The sequence below is a fragment of the Oncorhynchus tshawytscha genome, linkage group LG06, assembly GCF_018296145.1.
Source record: "Oncorhynchus tshawytscha isolate Ot180627B linkage group LG06, Otsh_v2.0, whole genome shotgun sequence".
In the NCBI taxonomy this organism is placed as follows: domain Eukaryota; kingdom Metazoa; phylum Chordata; class Actinopteri; order Salmoniformes; family Salmonidae; genus Oncorhynchus; species Oncorhynchus tshawytscha.
In genome coordinates, this window is record NC_056434.1 from 59990211 (window position 1) to 60008334 (window position 18124).

Sequence of the window (18124 nt, forward strand, 5' to 3'; positions counted from 1 at the left end):
CTCTGTAGTCGTATTCACATCTCAGCGCTCTATTCTCAGGCCCCCAGGGACAGAGCAATGGCATTTGTTTCTCCTCACACAGAGGACACTTTCCTACCAACCCCCACCCCTGCTCTCTGTGGCTGTCCCTCTAACTGTCCCACACCACTTCTCCTCTACCTCTCCCCTCCTCACAGGCCCCATCTGTGGCCTCCACCGCTGGCTCTGGTTCGGGGCTGACTCGCAGCTACAGCCTGGTCAGTGTCGCACTCATGCCTTCATATCACCTTCAAAGAAGACCAGACCCCAGTCCTCTCTGTAACATCTGATAGCCATGGCCAGGGTTCTCCCTAGGTCATTTATATTTAGGTCCAATGGTCACCGTGGCCACTTAGTGGGGCCGAGGTTATGCTGTCTGGTGGGCTATGTTTGATAAGATATGGCTTTTTGTCTGATCAGTGCTTTCTACTAAGAATAACTACAGCAATCGGTTGATGCAGGAAATATCCCACTGTTTATATTTCGTTAATATTGAGAAAGGCGTGCTACTCAGCCTGTAAGATTATCTGACTGAGGTCGTTGCTCCCTCTTGTGCGTTGCTGAGTTCTGGATGCTCTCTCCCTTGTGCCTTCAGGCTTCTATAAATGACGACGGTCTGTATGGCTCGTACACTGGTTCTCAATTGCATACTGTAAGTGTTCCGTGTGTCTATAATTGAATAGTGTTTAATGATGTCACCAGGGCCAGCAGCATACTGTGTCCCCACCATGTCAATGCTGTGTGTGTGTGTCCCCACTACAGCCCTCTGAGTACAGCTGGTGCTCCACCCGGAGCAGCCCTGTGGTGAGCCCCATATTCAGTCACACCACATGCATGGGGTACACTAACCTAGTCTGGCGTTACCATACTCCCAAGCCTGGAACTGAGACTCTCCACCATACTTATACCCACACACTGCCATTAATAACAGGCTACCTACCCACACCCTCTTCCCTAGCCATCCTCACGTCATGCCTAGGGATACATAAATAGATGTTTTGTTGTCACACACTGGATAGGTGCAGGGAAATGCAGTGTTTTTACAGTCAGCCATAGTAGCATGGCGCCCCTGCGGCAAATTAGGGTTAAGTGCCTTGCACATTTTAATATTTAGCAGTGACTGGATAGACAATTAATTGCCAAAGTGTATAGTATCTTCCACTTTATTGCGTTTTGAGGTGCCATGTGTTGATGGGACAACTCTCGTCAATTTGTTCGAGTTCTACTTCGTATTACTTGATCAGATCAGCCTAATTACATGACCCGATGGACCTAAAATGTGGAGTCTTTTTGTATAGTCCAGATACAGAATGCCAGTGGGCTTCATTAGCGTGTGAAGGTCATCACAGCTCGAGAGCTTCAATAGCAAATGAAAATGCTGGAAGTGCATCTGATTTGAAGTGTGTGAACGGAGACTCCCTTTTCACAGTTAGTGAGGTGTGTGCCAAGTGCATGTGGATACAGTACTCTGATAAAGGGGGATCCTGACTGCTCATGCTCCTCACAGAACTCCTCTGATGACGATACTGCCAGCACCGTGTCCCAGGAGCGCTACAGTCGCGGCAGGAGAGACAGCGTGGTGAGACCCTGGGGTTAGGTTAGGCTCTGGAGGGGGGATTTAATAGAAACGGGCACTGTTGTTTCTAGGGTTTATATATGGGTTATTTACTTTGGATGTCTCCCCTTTTGGTGACCTTTTTTGGGTGTGCCTTGCTGCTGTGTTAGTGTGCAGCACTGATATATGTAGGCTTCATTCTATCCTTTTCAATTTCCGTTGAAAAACGGACAACGTATCTATTCTGTTCCTTTTATATATATTTTTTCATCCTATAGATGACATTTCATTACACACTGACCCAATGTAGGCCTATGCCCTATGGCTCTCTCTTTTAGACTTTCCATGTTTTCCTCTGACCTCATTTCCTTCCTCTCCCTCGTTCACTATCTCTACCATCCGTCTGTCTCTGCTCAATAGTCGTCTGATTTCTCTGACATCAGTGAGTCGGCCGCTGACTATTTCAGCCGCTCAAACCGCAGGGGCAGCGTTGTGTCTGACCTGGATGACCTGTGTATCCCAGACGACCTGGACGCTGTAAGTTACCCGCCGTCAACACACTGGCGTGCGATGGAATGCACTGGATTGCGGTTGTGGACACGTAACACGCAGTGTTTTGGGATGATTTCTCACAGCCTGTGTTTTCATACTGATGCCCAGTTATGTGCTTGCTGTATAGCCAACTCCTATAGTCATTGTCAATGTGTTGGCTATTTAGCACATAATAGATCTGGGACTAAGCTAGTTATGAATAGTATTATGGCCGGTTTTGTGTCTTCACAGCATGTGTTTGCTGCAAATAAAGACAATTGAATAAAGTTCTCTGCCCTGAATAACCTGTGTGTCTATGCCTGGTATGATCTATGAACATGCAGCAGTCCCTAACTCATACCCCAGCTACTAACTGATTTGCAGGGTGTGATCAGGTTCGGCATCAAGCACGTGCCACTTTGGATACGAATCCGTTCATGCTTGCAGATGCCGTTGGCATGTCTGTTTAAATTATTGTTTCCTTATTTCTCTTTCAGCTGGATGAAAAATGTGATAAGACCTTCGTGGACTACAGCCGGGTGAGTACAACAAGCAGGAGCGATATCCAGTGTTCATGTCTTCAGGCCATTTTATTTGTATCAATGACGACCGTGACCAATGTAGGTCTAAATCATTAAATAGGTTTCCAATCCATATTTCTACCTGCATTCATCGCCACGCCGTTCAGGTCCATATTGTTAGTTTCCTCATATCCTCCGCATAGAGCTGTGGTAATGCCGGGTGATATATATCATCTTAGTGGGCCTGGTTGGAGCTGAATGGGAGGATCAGTTAAGCCAGGGCCCAGTAGTGTCGATGTTGAATGACAGTCCTGGGGTGTGTCTGTTATGTGCTGTGTTGACTTGAGCTCTTGAGTTAAGGTGCTTTGTGTTGTTTATTTTTCTTCTAGCCATCCTCGCGCTGCACCACTCCCGGCCTCTCCCCGGCCACCCTGGCCTCCCTGGGGGGGACCTCCTCGAGACGGGGCAGTGCAGACACAGGCAGCATTGTCGATCCTGACACCAGTCTGAGTGAATTGAGGGTACACACACACACCACCACCAGTCGCATAAACACCATTGCATAAACACAACTCTGAATGCTCAGCTATGAAAAGCCAACTGACATTTATTCCTGAGGTGCTGACCTGTTGCACCCTCTACAACCACTGTGATTATTATTTGACACTGCTGGTCATCTATGAATGTTTGAACGTCTTGGCCATGTACTGTTATAATCTCCACCCGGCACAGCCAGAAGAGGACTGGCCACCCCTCAGAGCCTGTTTCTACCTAGGTTCCTCTGCCTTTCTAGGGAGTTTTTCCTAGCCACCGTGCTTCTACATCTACATTGCTTGCTGTTTTGGGGTTTTAGGCTGGGTTTCTGTACAGCACTTTGTGACATCGGCGAATACATTTGATTGATTACAAGGTTTAATTACAACCTGTTATTATACGGTTAGATAAGTGTGCCAGTACCAGTATCAATACCAATGTTATCTAAAACACTAAAACCATTCAAATGTCAAATCGATTTGAAATACAAGAGAAGTTACTTTTTACAGTGAACCATGTGTAGTAGTTTATTATTTTCCTCACTACTGTTTTATTTGAGTTCAGCGATGATCTGAAACATCCACACCTCCCTGCTCTCAATGCCTTATGTTACATATTGACACCATGTATGCACGAGGAAGACTGGAAGTTACATGTTTCTTCGACTTCCTATAAAGCTGTCCTTGTGTATGTCTGTGCATACCGTTGGGTAAATGACTGTCTTCAGATGCCAACAGCACGGGTGCTCTGTCTTAAATCTGTCAATCTGTCCTTAGTTCTCCCTGGTTTCCCCCGATTCACCCCAGCCAACCCTTCCTCCCGTCTGCTCTACAGGATATCTATGATCTAAAGGACCAGATTCAGGATGTAGAGGGGCGGTACATGCAGGGGCTTAAAGAGCTGAAGGTAGAGGGGCCTGAGCTCGCAGCATGCCTTCTCTTGTCCTCTGGGAGCCTTATGGCATCTCTAACCCCACTGTACCTACGTCTCCCCCTCTCTCGCCCCCTCTAGGGCTATACTGACTAACCCACTAACTGTAACACCAAAAAGCACTCATTTCTATCTTGGCTCCCTGTCTGATGGCATGTTCCCTGCATGACCTTTCTTGCTCAGTTTGAAACTCACTGGTAACGGAAAGGATGGAAAGCCTTGCTTGAACCCTGGCAATGCTTGTGGGGATAAGAGCAAGACTAAGTATTGTCTTGTCTTGCAGCAGTCCTCTGCCTGTTGGATGGGTTTCAGGGTTTGTAGTCCTACCCAGAAAATGACGACAAGCTTTCATTCACACAGCACTGAATGGTCTCCTGGCTTCTTTTCTGTCGCCACCCTAAAAAGTTCACTTTTCTCTGAGTCTGAGGAAGTATATTTGTACTTTACTAACACAATAGCTGAACTTGCTCATGTTTTGATATATTTTTGTTCTTTGGCCTCAAGTATATATATATTTTTTTTCAGATGCCTTTTCATCACTGCCTTGAATCATTCCTTCCGAATGAATCAATCCACAATGGATATCAAGTGTATCAGTTTTCATCACTTGTCCATCTCGGGTTTTGTCATTAATTACAATGTGAGACAATTCCAAGGTGGGGAGCATTGTGATGACGTTTAGATTCTTAAACACAATCAAACCCGAGCTGGACAACCGGTGGAACCCTTGAGATTAGAGCCTTTCCTCTGTTTTAGGTCTTATTTAAGATATTACTAGTGTACATAATTTGTATGTTTTTTTTTTTTACATGAGTATTGTTCATTTAGCATAAGAGCTCTAGTCACTGTTAAAATGCGTCATATTGAATTGAACTCATTTGAAGGTGAGACTGAAAAATAAAGGTTACATTTAATTGAACTGCACCCTACCCAACATCTATAGCAATGTCTGTCTGTCGCTGGTGTTTTTCCAACATCCCAAACACGGCTTCCTAGTTGAGATACTAAAGGAATGTAAGAGTAAATGTAGTGTTCTATTATCAGTGTGGTCGTGTAGCTGTATCTCCCATAAATAAATGTAATTACCATAGTAATTATTTTTCTACGGTAGTTCCCACCAAGGGTTAAGTGTGTAAACATCTGTGTGTGTCCCTGGTAGGAGTCGCTCTCGGAGGTGGAGGAGAAGTATAAAAAAGCCATGGTATCGAACGCACAGCTGGACAACGACAAAACCAACCTCGTCTACAACGTGGACACACTCAAGGACGTGATCGAGGAGATGGAAGAGCAGATGGCCGAGATGCGGAGGGAAACCGAGGACAAGTCTAAGGTGAAGTGTTAAACACACACACACACAGCATCGTAGATAACCTTTATCATCTAGTGTTAACACATGCAGACTCGGACCGAGGCGAGAATATACAAATTGCCGCAAAGTCTCCAACCACACTATCAACTTGTCCACACACACAGTGCCCTCCAGTAATATTGGCACCCTTGGTAAATATGAGAAAAACGGGCTGTGGGAATAATTTTTTTTTTTTTTGCTGTTTATCCTCTTGGTCTATCATTCAAAATATTCACAAAAATCAAACTTTTTAATTGAAGTAAGATGATTTTTTTTTTTAAATTAAGGTAAAATAAATGAAATAATGATTTTTCTCCAAAAAGTGTGCCACAATTATTGGCACCTCTAGAAATTCTTATGAGTCAAATCTAACTGAAGTGCATTCCCATTCATGTTTTACGTTTTAAGTTCTCCTGAGTGATTAGGAGCACTTAAGAGGTAAGCCATGACTTCCTGTTCACTATGGGAAAGACCTGAGACAGTAGTGATGTGCGACAAAAGGTTGTGGAGCTGCACAAATCAGGAAATGGCTATAAGAAAATAGCTCAATGTTTAAAAATGCCCATTTCCACTATCAGGGATATAATTAAGATGTTTAAAGCAACTGGAGATGTTAACATGTGGTCTGGAAGAGAAAGTGTGTCTATATTGACCCCACGCACAGTGAGGAGGATGGTTTGAGTGGCCAAAAAATCTCCAATGATCAGAGCTGGAGAATTGCAGACGTTACTTGTATCTTAGTCAGAATGTCTCCAAAACTATGATCAGACGCCACCTACATAACCACAAGTTGTTTGGGAGGGTTGCCATAAAAAAGCCTTTGCGGTCATCAAACAACAAACCCAAGTGCCTGCAGTTTGCCGAACGTTACTGGAACTTTCATTGGGACCAGGTTCTATGGTCAGGTGAGACCAAAATAGAGCTTTTTGGAAACCATCACCAGAGGTGGGTTTGGCGTAGACAGAAAGATAGCCATGCAGAAAAGTACCTCATCCCCACTGTGAACTATGGAGGTGGATCTTTGATGTTTTGGTGCTGTTTTTCTTCTAAAGGCCCTGGACAACCTGTTAGGATACATAGTATCATGGACTCCATGGACCTTGGAATCTGAAGGATCTGGAGAGATTCTGTATGGTGGAATGGTTTCAGATCCCTTGCCATGTGTTCTCCAAACATATTACGCATTATAGGAGAAGACTCAGAGCTGTTATCTTGGCAAAGGGAAGTTGCACAAAGTATTTATTGACTGAGTGCCAATAATTGTGGCACACATATATATGAGAATACATTTTTTCTTTCAATTATTTTACTTAGGTTAGATTTTTGTAAATATTTTTTGAATGAAACACCCAAGAGGATAAACAATACATCTTTTCACAGCCTGTTTTGCTCATATTTAACAAAGTTGCCAATATTAGTGGAGGGCACTGTACTTGCAGTTCATGTGTGCAGGTCTTACAATCAGTAAAGTAGCCAAGTCAAACTGCACCATAGTCAGTCTGACCATGAGATCTACTGCTCTCTGCTGACAATGGGTGTACCATCACCCCTGGTGAGACAAAACCACGACTCATCAGTGAAGAGCACTTTTTGCCAGTCCTGTCTGGCCCAGCGACGTTGGGTATGTGGCCATAGGTGAGGTTGTTGCCGGTGATGTCTGGTAAGGACCTGCCTTACAACAGGCCTACAAGCCTTGAGCACTGATGGAGGGAGTGTGCTTTCCTGGTGTTACTCGGGCAGTTGTTGTTGCCAACCTTTACCTGTCCCGCAGGTGTGATGTTCGGATGTGCAGGTGTTACACGTGGTCTGCCACTGCGAGTATGATCAGCTGTCCGTCCTGTCTCCCTGTAGCGCTGTCTTATGCGTCTCACAGTACGGACATTGCAATTTATTGCCCTGGCCACATCTGCAGTTCTCATGCCTCCTTGCAGCATGCCTAAGGCACGTTCACGCAGATGAGCAGAGACCCTGGGCATCTTTCTTTTGGTGTGTTTCAGAGTCAGTAGAAAGACCTCTTTTAGTGTCCTAAGTTTTCATAACTGTGACCTTAACTGCCTACAGTCTGTAAGCTGTTAGTGTCTTAACGACCGTTCCACAGGTGCATGTTCATGAATTGTTTATGGTTCATTGAACAAGCATGGGAAACGGTGTTTAAACCCTTTACAATGAAGATCTGTGAAGTTATTTGGATTTTTTACGAATTATCTTTGAAAGACAAAAGCGATGTTTCTTTTCTTGCTGAGCTGTGATCGTGGTGAAATTGTGCGTCCGGCTTACTATCATCCTGGCAGTTGTTGTGAACTTTGCGAGGCATGTCACTTCACCCATCTCTTCACCCAGCCCACTGTTTTAACCACAACTGGATGGATCCATAAAGAATGGCTGTAGGAATAATTATCACTGAATGATGAAACATTGGAATAAAGTAGGCTAATGCAATTGAAGGCATACGCTTGCTTACTGAAACTCCCAAAGTCATCCAATTGTTGTAATGCATTTGATTGAAGCAATAGCCTACCGCGTGTGGTTAACTCTTTCAGCACTGTTTCGCGCTGCTTTGTGACATGCGTGGGGTGGGGTCTTTTTTTCCCACTGAATCTCCGTTTGAATATTTGTTAGGCCTCGGAAATGTCAGCTAAGTTGAGGTGAGTGCTGTTCATGATCATCTCGTCTATAGTTGGCTCATTTATGAGCACTGATGAGAAAATGTTGCCACCGTGTTATGTAGCTTAACAAGTGGATTATTGTTCTCTTTACTCGCTGTCACTTAGTAGCCTACTCCTGACCAAAACGCCTGTACTTGTCTTAATCAATGTGATTGTGTTTCTCCGGATCTCTCTGTACATTCGGTTAATTCTCTGGCTGGGCAAATCAGTGGAGGTGGTATAGCTCACCTTTATTCGTTTGCTCATCTCTTTGATCAGAAACGTTTAGCATGCATTAATGTAGCCTAAATCAAGTCTAGCCCTGTTATTTTACTTCCAATCCAATTTTATTGGTCACATACACATGGTTAGCAGATGCTATTGCGAGTCTAAAGAAATGCTTGTGCTTCTAGTTCTGACAGTGCAGCAATATCTAACATGTAATCTAACAATTCCACAACTACCTTATACGCACACCTCAAAGGAATGGAATAGAGAAAATATACATATAAATATATGGATGAGCAAGTATATACATGAGATAAGTAATGCAAGATATTTACACATTATTAAAGTGACTAGTGATCCATGTATTAAAGTGGCCAATGATTTCAGGTCTGTATGTAGGCTGCAGCCTCTCTGTGTTACTGATGGCTGTTTAACAGTCTGATGACCTTGAGATAGAAGCTGTTTTTCAGTCTCTCGGTCCCAGCTTTGATGCACCTGTACTGACCTCGCATTCTGTATGGTAGTGGTGTGAACAGACAGTGGCTTGGTTGGTTGTTGTCCTTGATGATCTTTTTGGCCTTTCTGTGATATCGGGTGCTGTAGGTGTCCCGGAAGGGAGGTAGTTTGCCCACGGTGATGTGTTGTGCAGACCGCACCACCCTCTGGAGAGCCTTGCCGTTGTGGGCGGTGCAATTGCCGTACCAGGCGGTGATACAGCCCGACAGGATGCTCTCAATTGTGCATTTGTCAAGGTTTGTCAGGGTTTTGGGTGACAAGACAAATTTCTTCAGCCTCCTGAGGTTGAAGAGGCGCTGTTGCGCCTTCTTCACCACACTGCGTGGGTGGACCATTTCAGTTTGTCCGTGATGTGTACGCCGAGGAACTTAAAACGTTCCACCTTCTCCACTGCTGTCCCCTCGATGTGGATAGGGGGGTGCTCCCTCTGCTGTTTCCTGAAGTCCACGACCGTGTATAGGCAGCGTCAAAAGCCAGAGGAGGTTGTGAAATATGAACACGACTCAAATGTTTTTTTAAATATAGATGGAAAATAATATAAATTGGTGTAATGATGATGATACTCTCAATGTAACAAAGCAGAGTGAGGGTTGGAAAGAGATGAAACATGAATCAAAAAAACATGGGTTTGCCCTGGGCTCTGTTTCAAAATGGTATTATTATTATTTTTTTATGACAGAGGTTCCACATGTTGCCAAGATGCAAGTTCTGTGGGAAAATATTCCCTGGATTTTATTCTGTTATTTCATTATTCTTAGCCTGCTGTAAACTTTGTGTTGACTGTGATCAGAATAGCCTGTGTCTTGTTTGTTTAATGAACAAAATAACTATAGATTTCAGGTGTGTGCCGCAGCCTCACAGACCAGTAACATAGTTAAACAAAACAATATGCCATTCTTTTGAAAATGAATTGTGTTAGTCTTATGTTTCTTAGGACCTGCCTAAAACAAATTAATAATGTAAATCTTTGTGATGGTTTATATTCAATGGGTTTATTAAAATAGACATCCGCCCACATCTACTCCCACTCCTACCCTTGCCGCCATGTGCATCAAATCAAAGTTTATTTGTCATGTGCGCCGAATACAACGGGTGTAGACCTTACAGTGAAATGCTTACTTACAGGCTCTAATAGTGCGGGGAAAAAAGTGTGTGTGTGTGTGTGTGTGTGTGTGTAGGTAAGTAAAGAAATTAAACAACAGTAAAAAGACATTTGAAAATAAGAGTAGCCCTGCTATATACAGACACCTGTTAGTCAGGCTTATTGGGGTAGTATGTACAGGTTAGCCTAGTGGTTAGCCTAGTGGTTAGCCTAGTGGTTAGCCTAGTGGTTAGCCTAGTGGTTAGCCTAGTGGTTAGCCTAGTGGTTAGCCTAGTGGTTAGCCTAGTGGTTAGCCTAGTGGTTAGCCTAGTGGTTAGCCTAGTGGTTAGCCTAGTGGTTAGCCTAGTGGTTAGCCTAGTGGTTAGCGTGTTGGACCAGTAACCGAAAGGTTGCAAGTTCGAATCCCCGCGCTGACAAGGTACAAATCTGTTGTTCTGCCCCTGAACAGGCAGTTAACCCACTGTTCCTAGGCCGTCATTGAAAATAAGAATTTGTTCTTAACTGACTTGCCTAGTAAAATAAAGGTTCAAATAAAAAAATAAAAAATATGGTTAAAGAAACTATGCATATATGATGAACAGAGTAGCAGTAGCATAAAAAGAGGGGTTGGCGGGTGGTGGGACACAATGCAGATAGCCCAGTTAGCCAATGTGCGGGAGCACATGGGAGATGTAAAAGGCTCATCTCTGCAAGAATGTGGTAAAAATGTATGAGTTCAAAATAAAAACATACTGAAGTCTGTCTGTAAAAGGGTATATGGAATATCACTCTGCTCATGACTGTACTCTTTTTGGGGGGTTGTTGAGATTTTAAATTTGTTTGATGAATGTTTTACAGTTTTCCCTTTGTCATTAATTGAGTCTTACAACAGTCCTTTCTCTTTGATTTCAGGAACTAGAAAGACAAAAGCACACATGCACAGTCCTGCAGCACAAACAAATGGAGTTAAAAGAGGGAATCCGCCAGAGAGATGAGCTCATAGAGGTATGTCTGCACTAAGAAAACAAACATTTGGTGGCAATCTGTTCACACCTGCTCTACACCTCTTTCGACAGTTCAATTCTCTACGGTCCTGTAGTCTCTGTACTGCAGTATCTTGATGAAGATCCATGAGTGTGAGACTGTGCTTGTCTCGCATTCATCACAGTGTCTCCTGACATCACTCTGTTTCACCGTTTTCTCCATCTGCTCTTTATCATGTTTCTTTGCCTCGTCTCTCTATACTGAAATGATCTCTTCTCCATATCATTTTCTGGCCTCCCGTCTTTTCTCTGGTCTTTTTCGGTCTCTTACCTTTCGTCACTCTCACTCAATTTCTATTCAATGCTTTTGTCGCATCTGCATTTCTTGTTCTTCCTCTAATTTATCCTGTCATGTCTCTTTCCTTTCTTTTAATCTATTTCATTGTTTTACCCTGTATCCCCATTCACTCTGTCTGTATGCAATACCACTACAGAAGAACCAGCGAATCCAGACTAACTTAGATACCCTCACCAGAGAGGTGTTTGACCTGCAGGAAACGATAAACTGGAAGGACAAAAAGATTGGGGTAGGAGGTCACGCTAGGGACTCTGAAGGATGTGAGAGGCAATAGATGTGCACAGACAGATATAGCTTGCTTAGCTTTGGTTGTATGTCTGACTCTGACCAAATGGAATTTGAAAAGTTGTGTTCAGATTCAATCCCCATCACTCAAAAGCATTGGTGTAAAGTACTTACGTAAAAAATACTTTTAAAGTACTACTTAAGTAGTTTTGGGGGGTATCTGTACTTACTATTTATATATATTTTTTGCAACTTTTACTTCACTACGTTCCTAATGAAAATAATGTACTTTTTATTCCATACATTTTCCCTGACACCCAAAAATACTCGTTACAATTTGAATGCTTAGCAGGACAGGAAAATGATCCAATTCACGCACTTGTCAAGACAACATGCCTGGTCTTCCCTACTGCCTCTGATCTCAATAAACACAAATGCTTTGTTTGTAAATGGTGTGTTGAAGTGTGCCCCTGGCTATCCGGGAATTTCAAAAACAAGAAAATGGTTCCGCCTGATTTGCTTCATATAAGATATTAAATTATTTATACCTTTAGATACTCAAGTATATTTTTGGAATGCATTTACTTTTTATACTTAAGTATATTTAAAACCGAATACTTTTAGACTTCTACTCAAGTAGTATTTTACTGGGTGACTTTTACTTTTATTTTCTATTAAGGTGTCTTTACTTTTACTCAAGTATGACATTTGGGTACTTTTTCCACCACTGCCCAAAAGTGTAGATGGGTATTTCTATAAATAATGGGGACATTGGGATCCATATTACAAAATGATTTGAACAAAAATAAAAAGGAATTTCATGCAGTTCCACATGAGTAGAAGAATAAAAGTGGATAAACCCATAGGCCAAGGACTATACATCCTTTAAGCAGGGTTCATACAGACATTGGCAAGTCAAATTCAAGGACTTTCAGGGACTTTTTCATGCACTTAATTGTAATTTAAGGACATCAATGTTATAAATTATACAAACAATTGTATATAATTGTACATATAGGGCCTAATATAGAACCCCCCTCCCCCAAAAAGCATGGGGGAAAAAGTAGGCCATTAGCTACCACTTTTTAGACCTTGCCAATGTTAAATTATTAGTACATTCTAAAATTCAGTGCCTTCCGAAAGTATTCAGACCCTTTGACTTTTTCCACATTTTGTTAGGCTACAGCCTTATTCTAAAATTGACTAAATTGTTTTTTTCCCTCATTAATCTACATAAAATACCCCTCAATGACAAAGCAAAATCATGTTTTTAGAAATGTTTGCTAATTTATTCATAAAAAATATCACATTTACATAAGTATTCAGACCCTTCCCTCAGTACTTTGTTGAAGCAACTTTGGCAGTGATTACAGCCTCGTCTTCTTGGGTATGACGCTACAAGCTTGGCACACCTGTATTTGGGGAGTTTCTTCCGTTCTTCTCTGCAGATGCTCTCAAGCTCTGTCAGGTTGGATGGGGAGCATCGCTGCACAGCTGTTTTCAGGTCTCTCCAGAGATGTTCGATCGGGTTAAAGTCCAGGCTCTCGCTGGGCCACTCAAGGGCATTCAGAGACTTGTCCCGAAGCCACTCTTGCGTTGTCTTGGCTGTGTGCTTCGGGTCATAATCCTGTTGGAAAGTGAACCTTCACCCCAGTCAGAGGTCGAGCACTCTGGAACAGGTTTTCATCAAGGATCTCTCTGTACTTTGCTACGTTCATCTTTGCCTCGATCCTGACTTCGTCCCTGCTGATGAAAAACATTCCCACAGCATGATGCTGCCACCACCATGCTTCACCGTAGGGATGGTGCCAGGTTTCCACCAGACGTGATGCTTGGCATTCAGGCTAAAGAATTCAATCTTGGTTTCATCAGAGCAGAGAATCTTGTTTCTCATGGTCTGTCTTTGGGTGCCTTTTCCTGTGGAGTGGCTTCCATCAACCTTCAATGCTGCAGACATTTCTTAAGGACCCTTCCACCGAGTGTGCCTCGAAACAATCCTGTCTCGGGGCTCTATGGAAAATTTCTTCAACCTCATGGCTTGGTTTTACTCTGACATGCACTGTCAACTGTGGGACCTTATATAGACAGGTGTGTGCCTTTCCAAATCATGTCCAATCAAGTTGTAGAAACATCTCAAGGATGAACAATGGAAACAAGATGCACCTGAGCTCAATTTTGAGTCTCATAGCGAAGGGTCTGAATACTTATGTAAATACTTAATTTTTTTATTTATTAGCAAACATTTCTAAGAACCTGTTTTCGCTTTGTCATTATGGGGTATTGTGAGTAGATTGCTGAGGAAATGTTTTTATTTAATCAATTTTACAATATGGCTGTAACGTGGAAAAAGTCCAGGAGTCTGAAATGCTTTCCGAAGACACTATGTGAGAATGTGGACCATTTCCTGACTAAATAGATTGATTGCATGCATGGCGATTTTTCTGTAGCCTATGTGGCCAACGCAGGCACACATAATAAAGCCATGAATAGCGAAAGCATTAATCTCACCATTTCAAAAATCAAATCCATTTTTATTTGTCACATGTGCCAAAATACAATGGGTGTAGACCTAAAAAAAAATACCATCAGTAAAATAATCTCACCATTGCTGTTTTTATAACGAGAAAGTGACCAAAAACCAGGTTATTTTTTAATGGAATGATTTGTATGGGAAGCCAATATTAGACGTTGTCATCCTCCTAATAACCTCATGTTGTTTTACTGCAACACAGTAGTGCAGGGAAACAAATGAAAATTGATCAAAAATGAAATCACAGACAAGTATAAGGGAGCAGGAGAACTTGTAAATTGGCTATAATAATTACAATAACTTTTCAAGCACCAAATTGAGGAAATGTCACATTTAAAGTAGGCCCATTCCAGTACTTCTGAGCTCCAAATTCAAGTAGGCTACTTCAAGCACCTTGTATTGTTTAAATGTGCAGGTCTAACATAAAAATAAATACCAGATCATATTGTAAATAAGCCCGCTAGGCTGTGTAAATGGTTGTCATTATATCCAGACGAATTAATAGGAATAGCGTTGGGTGTTGAGCAATCGTCTGTCCTACACAAAATACTGTCTAATCCGAGGCACAAAAACACATGAAGACATGAACTCATTACCTTGATGCTTTCTCTGTTAAATCTAACAAGACCCTGCTGGAAATAAAGCAGACAACAGATGATCAACATCAAGTTGCTAGGATATTAGATCCAACGTGGATCCAGGCACAACTGTCTTCATCGGCGTAACGAATGAGAGACCACAAATATTCTGAGCCTTTCTCCCAACAGTAGGGCTGCTGTTGCACCACATGCGCTATCACATCTGTTCATCACCGTCACTCTGAAAATTCCTTCCTTCCTGAAAATTTCATGGCGTAACTAGTCAGCTGAACATGAAATGCAGATCCCAACAAGTATTATGCGTAATTATTGAAGAACCATGTTAACAGTATCAATTTAGGCTTTAAGTACCAAGGTAAGGTGACTCTTTCGGTTAGAAGCATTCGATTTTGCAATGCATACATTATTTTGGATTTGTGTGCCCATGAAAACGAAACTGTTTCCCCCCCACCGTAACGTGAGGAGACCCAAAATATTATGTAGTTACACTGAATTTCTGAGATCTCTATACTGACAACTGTCCTACTGCTAGATCCATGATTCTTAGAGGGAACCAGTTAAATGTCTAATTTAACTGATTTAATGACAACTTACACTGCCATAAATCCAAGGACAGAAAAGTAGTTTTGTCACCCGATTTTAGGCAAATCTGTCAAGACACCAACCATGATAAAGGATTAAACAGGTTTTAAATCAACTCTTGCATTTTATTGAATAGAACTATGATCCCCCTTATATCTTCATGTAATGACATGAACAAAAATTGGCAGATTTATCAATGACTTATCAACAGCTATAACAAGTTGTCCTAGTTTATAGAAAGACCCGCAGTCCCCCCTCAAGTATTTAAAACATTGGGTTGGTGCAAGCTTCCACCACATTTCTTACACCAGTCCAATTCCTTTTAAATCGTGAGAGGGAGTGTTACGAGTGTACAATTCAGCAGAAGGGTCGAGAATCAGACCACCTATATCAGCCTGAAGGAAACTTGCTGCTGATTCACCGATCAATTAAATCTGTATCAGATAATCGACTGGTCCTAAACAGTCTATTGCCTCTCATAGTTGCATGACAGGGAGCCTGTAGTTTTGACCAATTCTAATTCACAGTTTGGACTTTCCCTTAATGTGCATGTGAATTGACATTTTAAGTTGGATGCTATGGTCATTCTAGGTTTAAATGTAGGTTTTGTATGCAATCCACAAAGTTTAGTCAGTGCAAGGGAAAATGTGCACCTGCAAGCATTTATGTCATGTATGGAAAGATCCATATGCCACCTCATTGATGGACATTTACACTGAAATGACAGCATGAGATCCATTTGACATGAGTCAAGACATCTTTCTTTGCAAAAAATAAAATGTAGTTCTACACCTAAAGCTTTGCCTGTTTAGTGTCAGATTGTGTCTGTTAATTGTCCTTTAGCGCTCCCTTACAGCACTGTCTTGTGTTGTCTGATCTGTGAGCATGTGGTGATTGTGTTTAACGTCTGCCACTTTGCCTTTCCAACTCAACCTTACCATTTTGGTGTGCCTTTTGTGTGTGCATACAGACATATGTGCATGTACAAAAAACATATCATTGTTGTGTGCATTCATGTACGCATCAGTCTTTCCAACCTATCCTCGCCTCTTTTCTTTCCTTTCTTGTCTTTTCTCCCTCCTTCGTGTGGCCACCAGGCCTTAGAGAGGCAGAAAGAGTACTTTGATTGCATTAGGAATGAGAGGGATGAGCTCAGAGATGAGCTGGCTGACATCAAGGCGAAGGCCAAAACAGGAGAGGTAGGTCTCACCACCAGAGGGCTGGGAATAGTATTATATATTTCCATTATATAGACAAATTTGGTTTACAGGAATAAGCTCTCTTTCAAACAAACAGTGATGAAAAAAAGCAACTTGTGGGGTCGACTGTCTTGTGTACCTCACCGTTTGTTCCTATTGTTTCTCCCAATGTCAAATTTGTTGGACACTTGGTGTGTCTGTCAGCCTGCGCACCAGTAATGGAAACCTTTTAGTCCACTGTCACGTAATACGTAAAGCTCAACAGTTCTACGTGGTCTGCTCTGTGGCTTAATGTAGAACTGAACATTTTCCTCCACTCCTCAATAGCCACCTTTCGGCAGCTAGGGCAGATATTTTTTTAAATCTGTCTGTTTCCTCAAAGATATTATGCTACTTATCCTTTTATCTATAAAATGTCTTGCACAACCAGCTACATTAGTTTTAATTATAGACATTTATTTGATGACACACAAGGTGGAGGAGTCTCGTTTCATACAAGCACATTTGTTTCGAGGATGACCTTTTGACCTATTTCAAAGTGGAGGAGAGGCGGCGAGCAAAACCAATTGAGATTCTCCCCGTCTTCCTTTGACTCCTCCTAGAAACACGGCCTGGTCATAATCCCTGAGGGCATGCCTAACGGGGACATCAGCCACGACGACCCAGCCACAGGGATCACTGTGGTCACACAGGAGGCTGCCCAGGTGCTGGAGTCAGCAGGAGAAGGGCCTCTGGGTGAGTGGAGGGGACAGGAGCAGCTCTATTAAAGGGAGCATGGGGACAGATAAATGAACTTGTATCTAATGTACATGCATTTTTCAATAATACCAGGGGGAGCGTTTCATTGCTTTGGCCATAGCTGCAAGGAACCTCTTATATTTTCTTTCCTTTGCAGATGTTAGGCTACGAAAGCTTGCAGATGAAAAGGATGAACTCTTAGCTCAGGTACATATAGTTTTCCTCTTCGACCCAAGTGACACGTTCTCGTGAGTCTTTTTGAACTGTTTGCGTGTGGCGTTTCACAGATCAGGAAGTTGAAAATGCAGCTGGAGGATGAAAGGCAGAAGCACTCGAAGATGGAAAACGCCTTCACAGAGGGAGAGAGAATGGAGAATGGCACTGATCTGCACGTCATCGAGATGCAGAGTAAGTCTCATTCGTGCCCAAACCTAAAAAAAGATCACAACACAGAGGCATACATGTCACCACTTAAGTCTGTCTAAAGACTTTCTCGTTACATTATTCATACACAGAACCCCACTTGTCCAAAACATCCTATTAGCAGCTGCCAGTTCCATCTCTTCTTGTGTGCCAAGAACGAACTAACAGCAAGGCTCATATCTTTATTCTAATGTCCTGCGTAAGGTAAATGTACTCACTCAAATGTTCTACTCTCTGCAGGAGATGCCAACAGACAGATAAGTGAATACAAGTTCAAGCTCTCGAAGGCAGAACAGGAAATGGGCACAATGGAACAAAACGTAAGTCATGGAAACACTGACATACTTGTCCACATGTACCCTAGCTGACCATATGCCAACTGGATACATTAGTGTTTGAATGAGAAAAGGAAAATAAGTCAGATTCGTATGTGAAGGACTTAGTTTCATTATCCTCATATCCAGATCAACAGACTTGAAGGACAAGTGTCCAGATACAAGGCATCGGCGGAAAACTCAGAGAAAATAGAAGATGAACTGAAAATTGAAAAAAGGAAACTTCAAAGGGAGGTAAGAAACCA

At 42.3% G+C, this 18124-nt stretch overlaps 1 protein-coding gene across 22 annotated transcripts in view; it reads left to right on the forward strand.

The window, feature by feature from the left end:
* Positions 1-18124, forward strand: part of lrrfip2 (leucine rich repeat (in FLII) interacting protein 2) — a 65490-nt gene that overhangs the window by 46305 nt on the left and 1061 nt on the right. For 6 of the 22 annotated variants that reach the window (XM_024424361.2, XM_024424360.1, XM_042323459.1 and 3 more), the window contains 17 exons: positions 177-236; positions 614-670; positions 781-822; positions 1448-1597; positions 1994-2110; positions 2602-2643; positions 3015-3146; positions 3994-4065; positions 5249-5419; positions 10820-10912; positions 11385-11477; positions 16282-16383; positions 16986-17118; positions 17279-17328; positions 17409-17529; positions 17785-17864; positions 18009-18113. In XM_024424361.2, coding sequence (XP_024280129.1) covers positions 177-236; positions 614-670; positions 781-822; positions 1448-1597; positions 1994-2110; positions 2602-2643; positions 3015-3146; positions 3994-4065; positions 5249-5419; positions 10820-10912; positions 11385-11477; positions 16282-16383; positions 16986-17118; positions 17279-17328; positions 17409-17529; positions 17785-17864; positions 18009-18113 — 1620 coding nt within the window. The remainder of the gene's footprint in view (positions 1-176; positions 237-613; positions 671-780; positions 823-1447; positions 1598-1993; positions 2111-2601; positions 2644-3014; positions 3147-3993; positions 4066-5248; positions 5420-10819; positions 10913-11384; positions 11478-16281; positions 16384-16985; positions 17119-17278; positions 17329-17408; positions 17530-17784; positions 17865-18008; positions 18114-18124) is intronic. The other 16 variants (XM_042323461.1, XM_042323465.1, XM_024424371.2 and 13 more) reach the window with 14 other exon arrangements.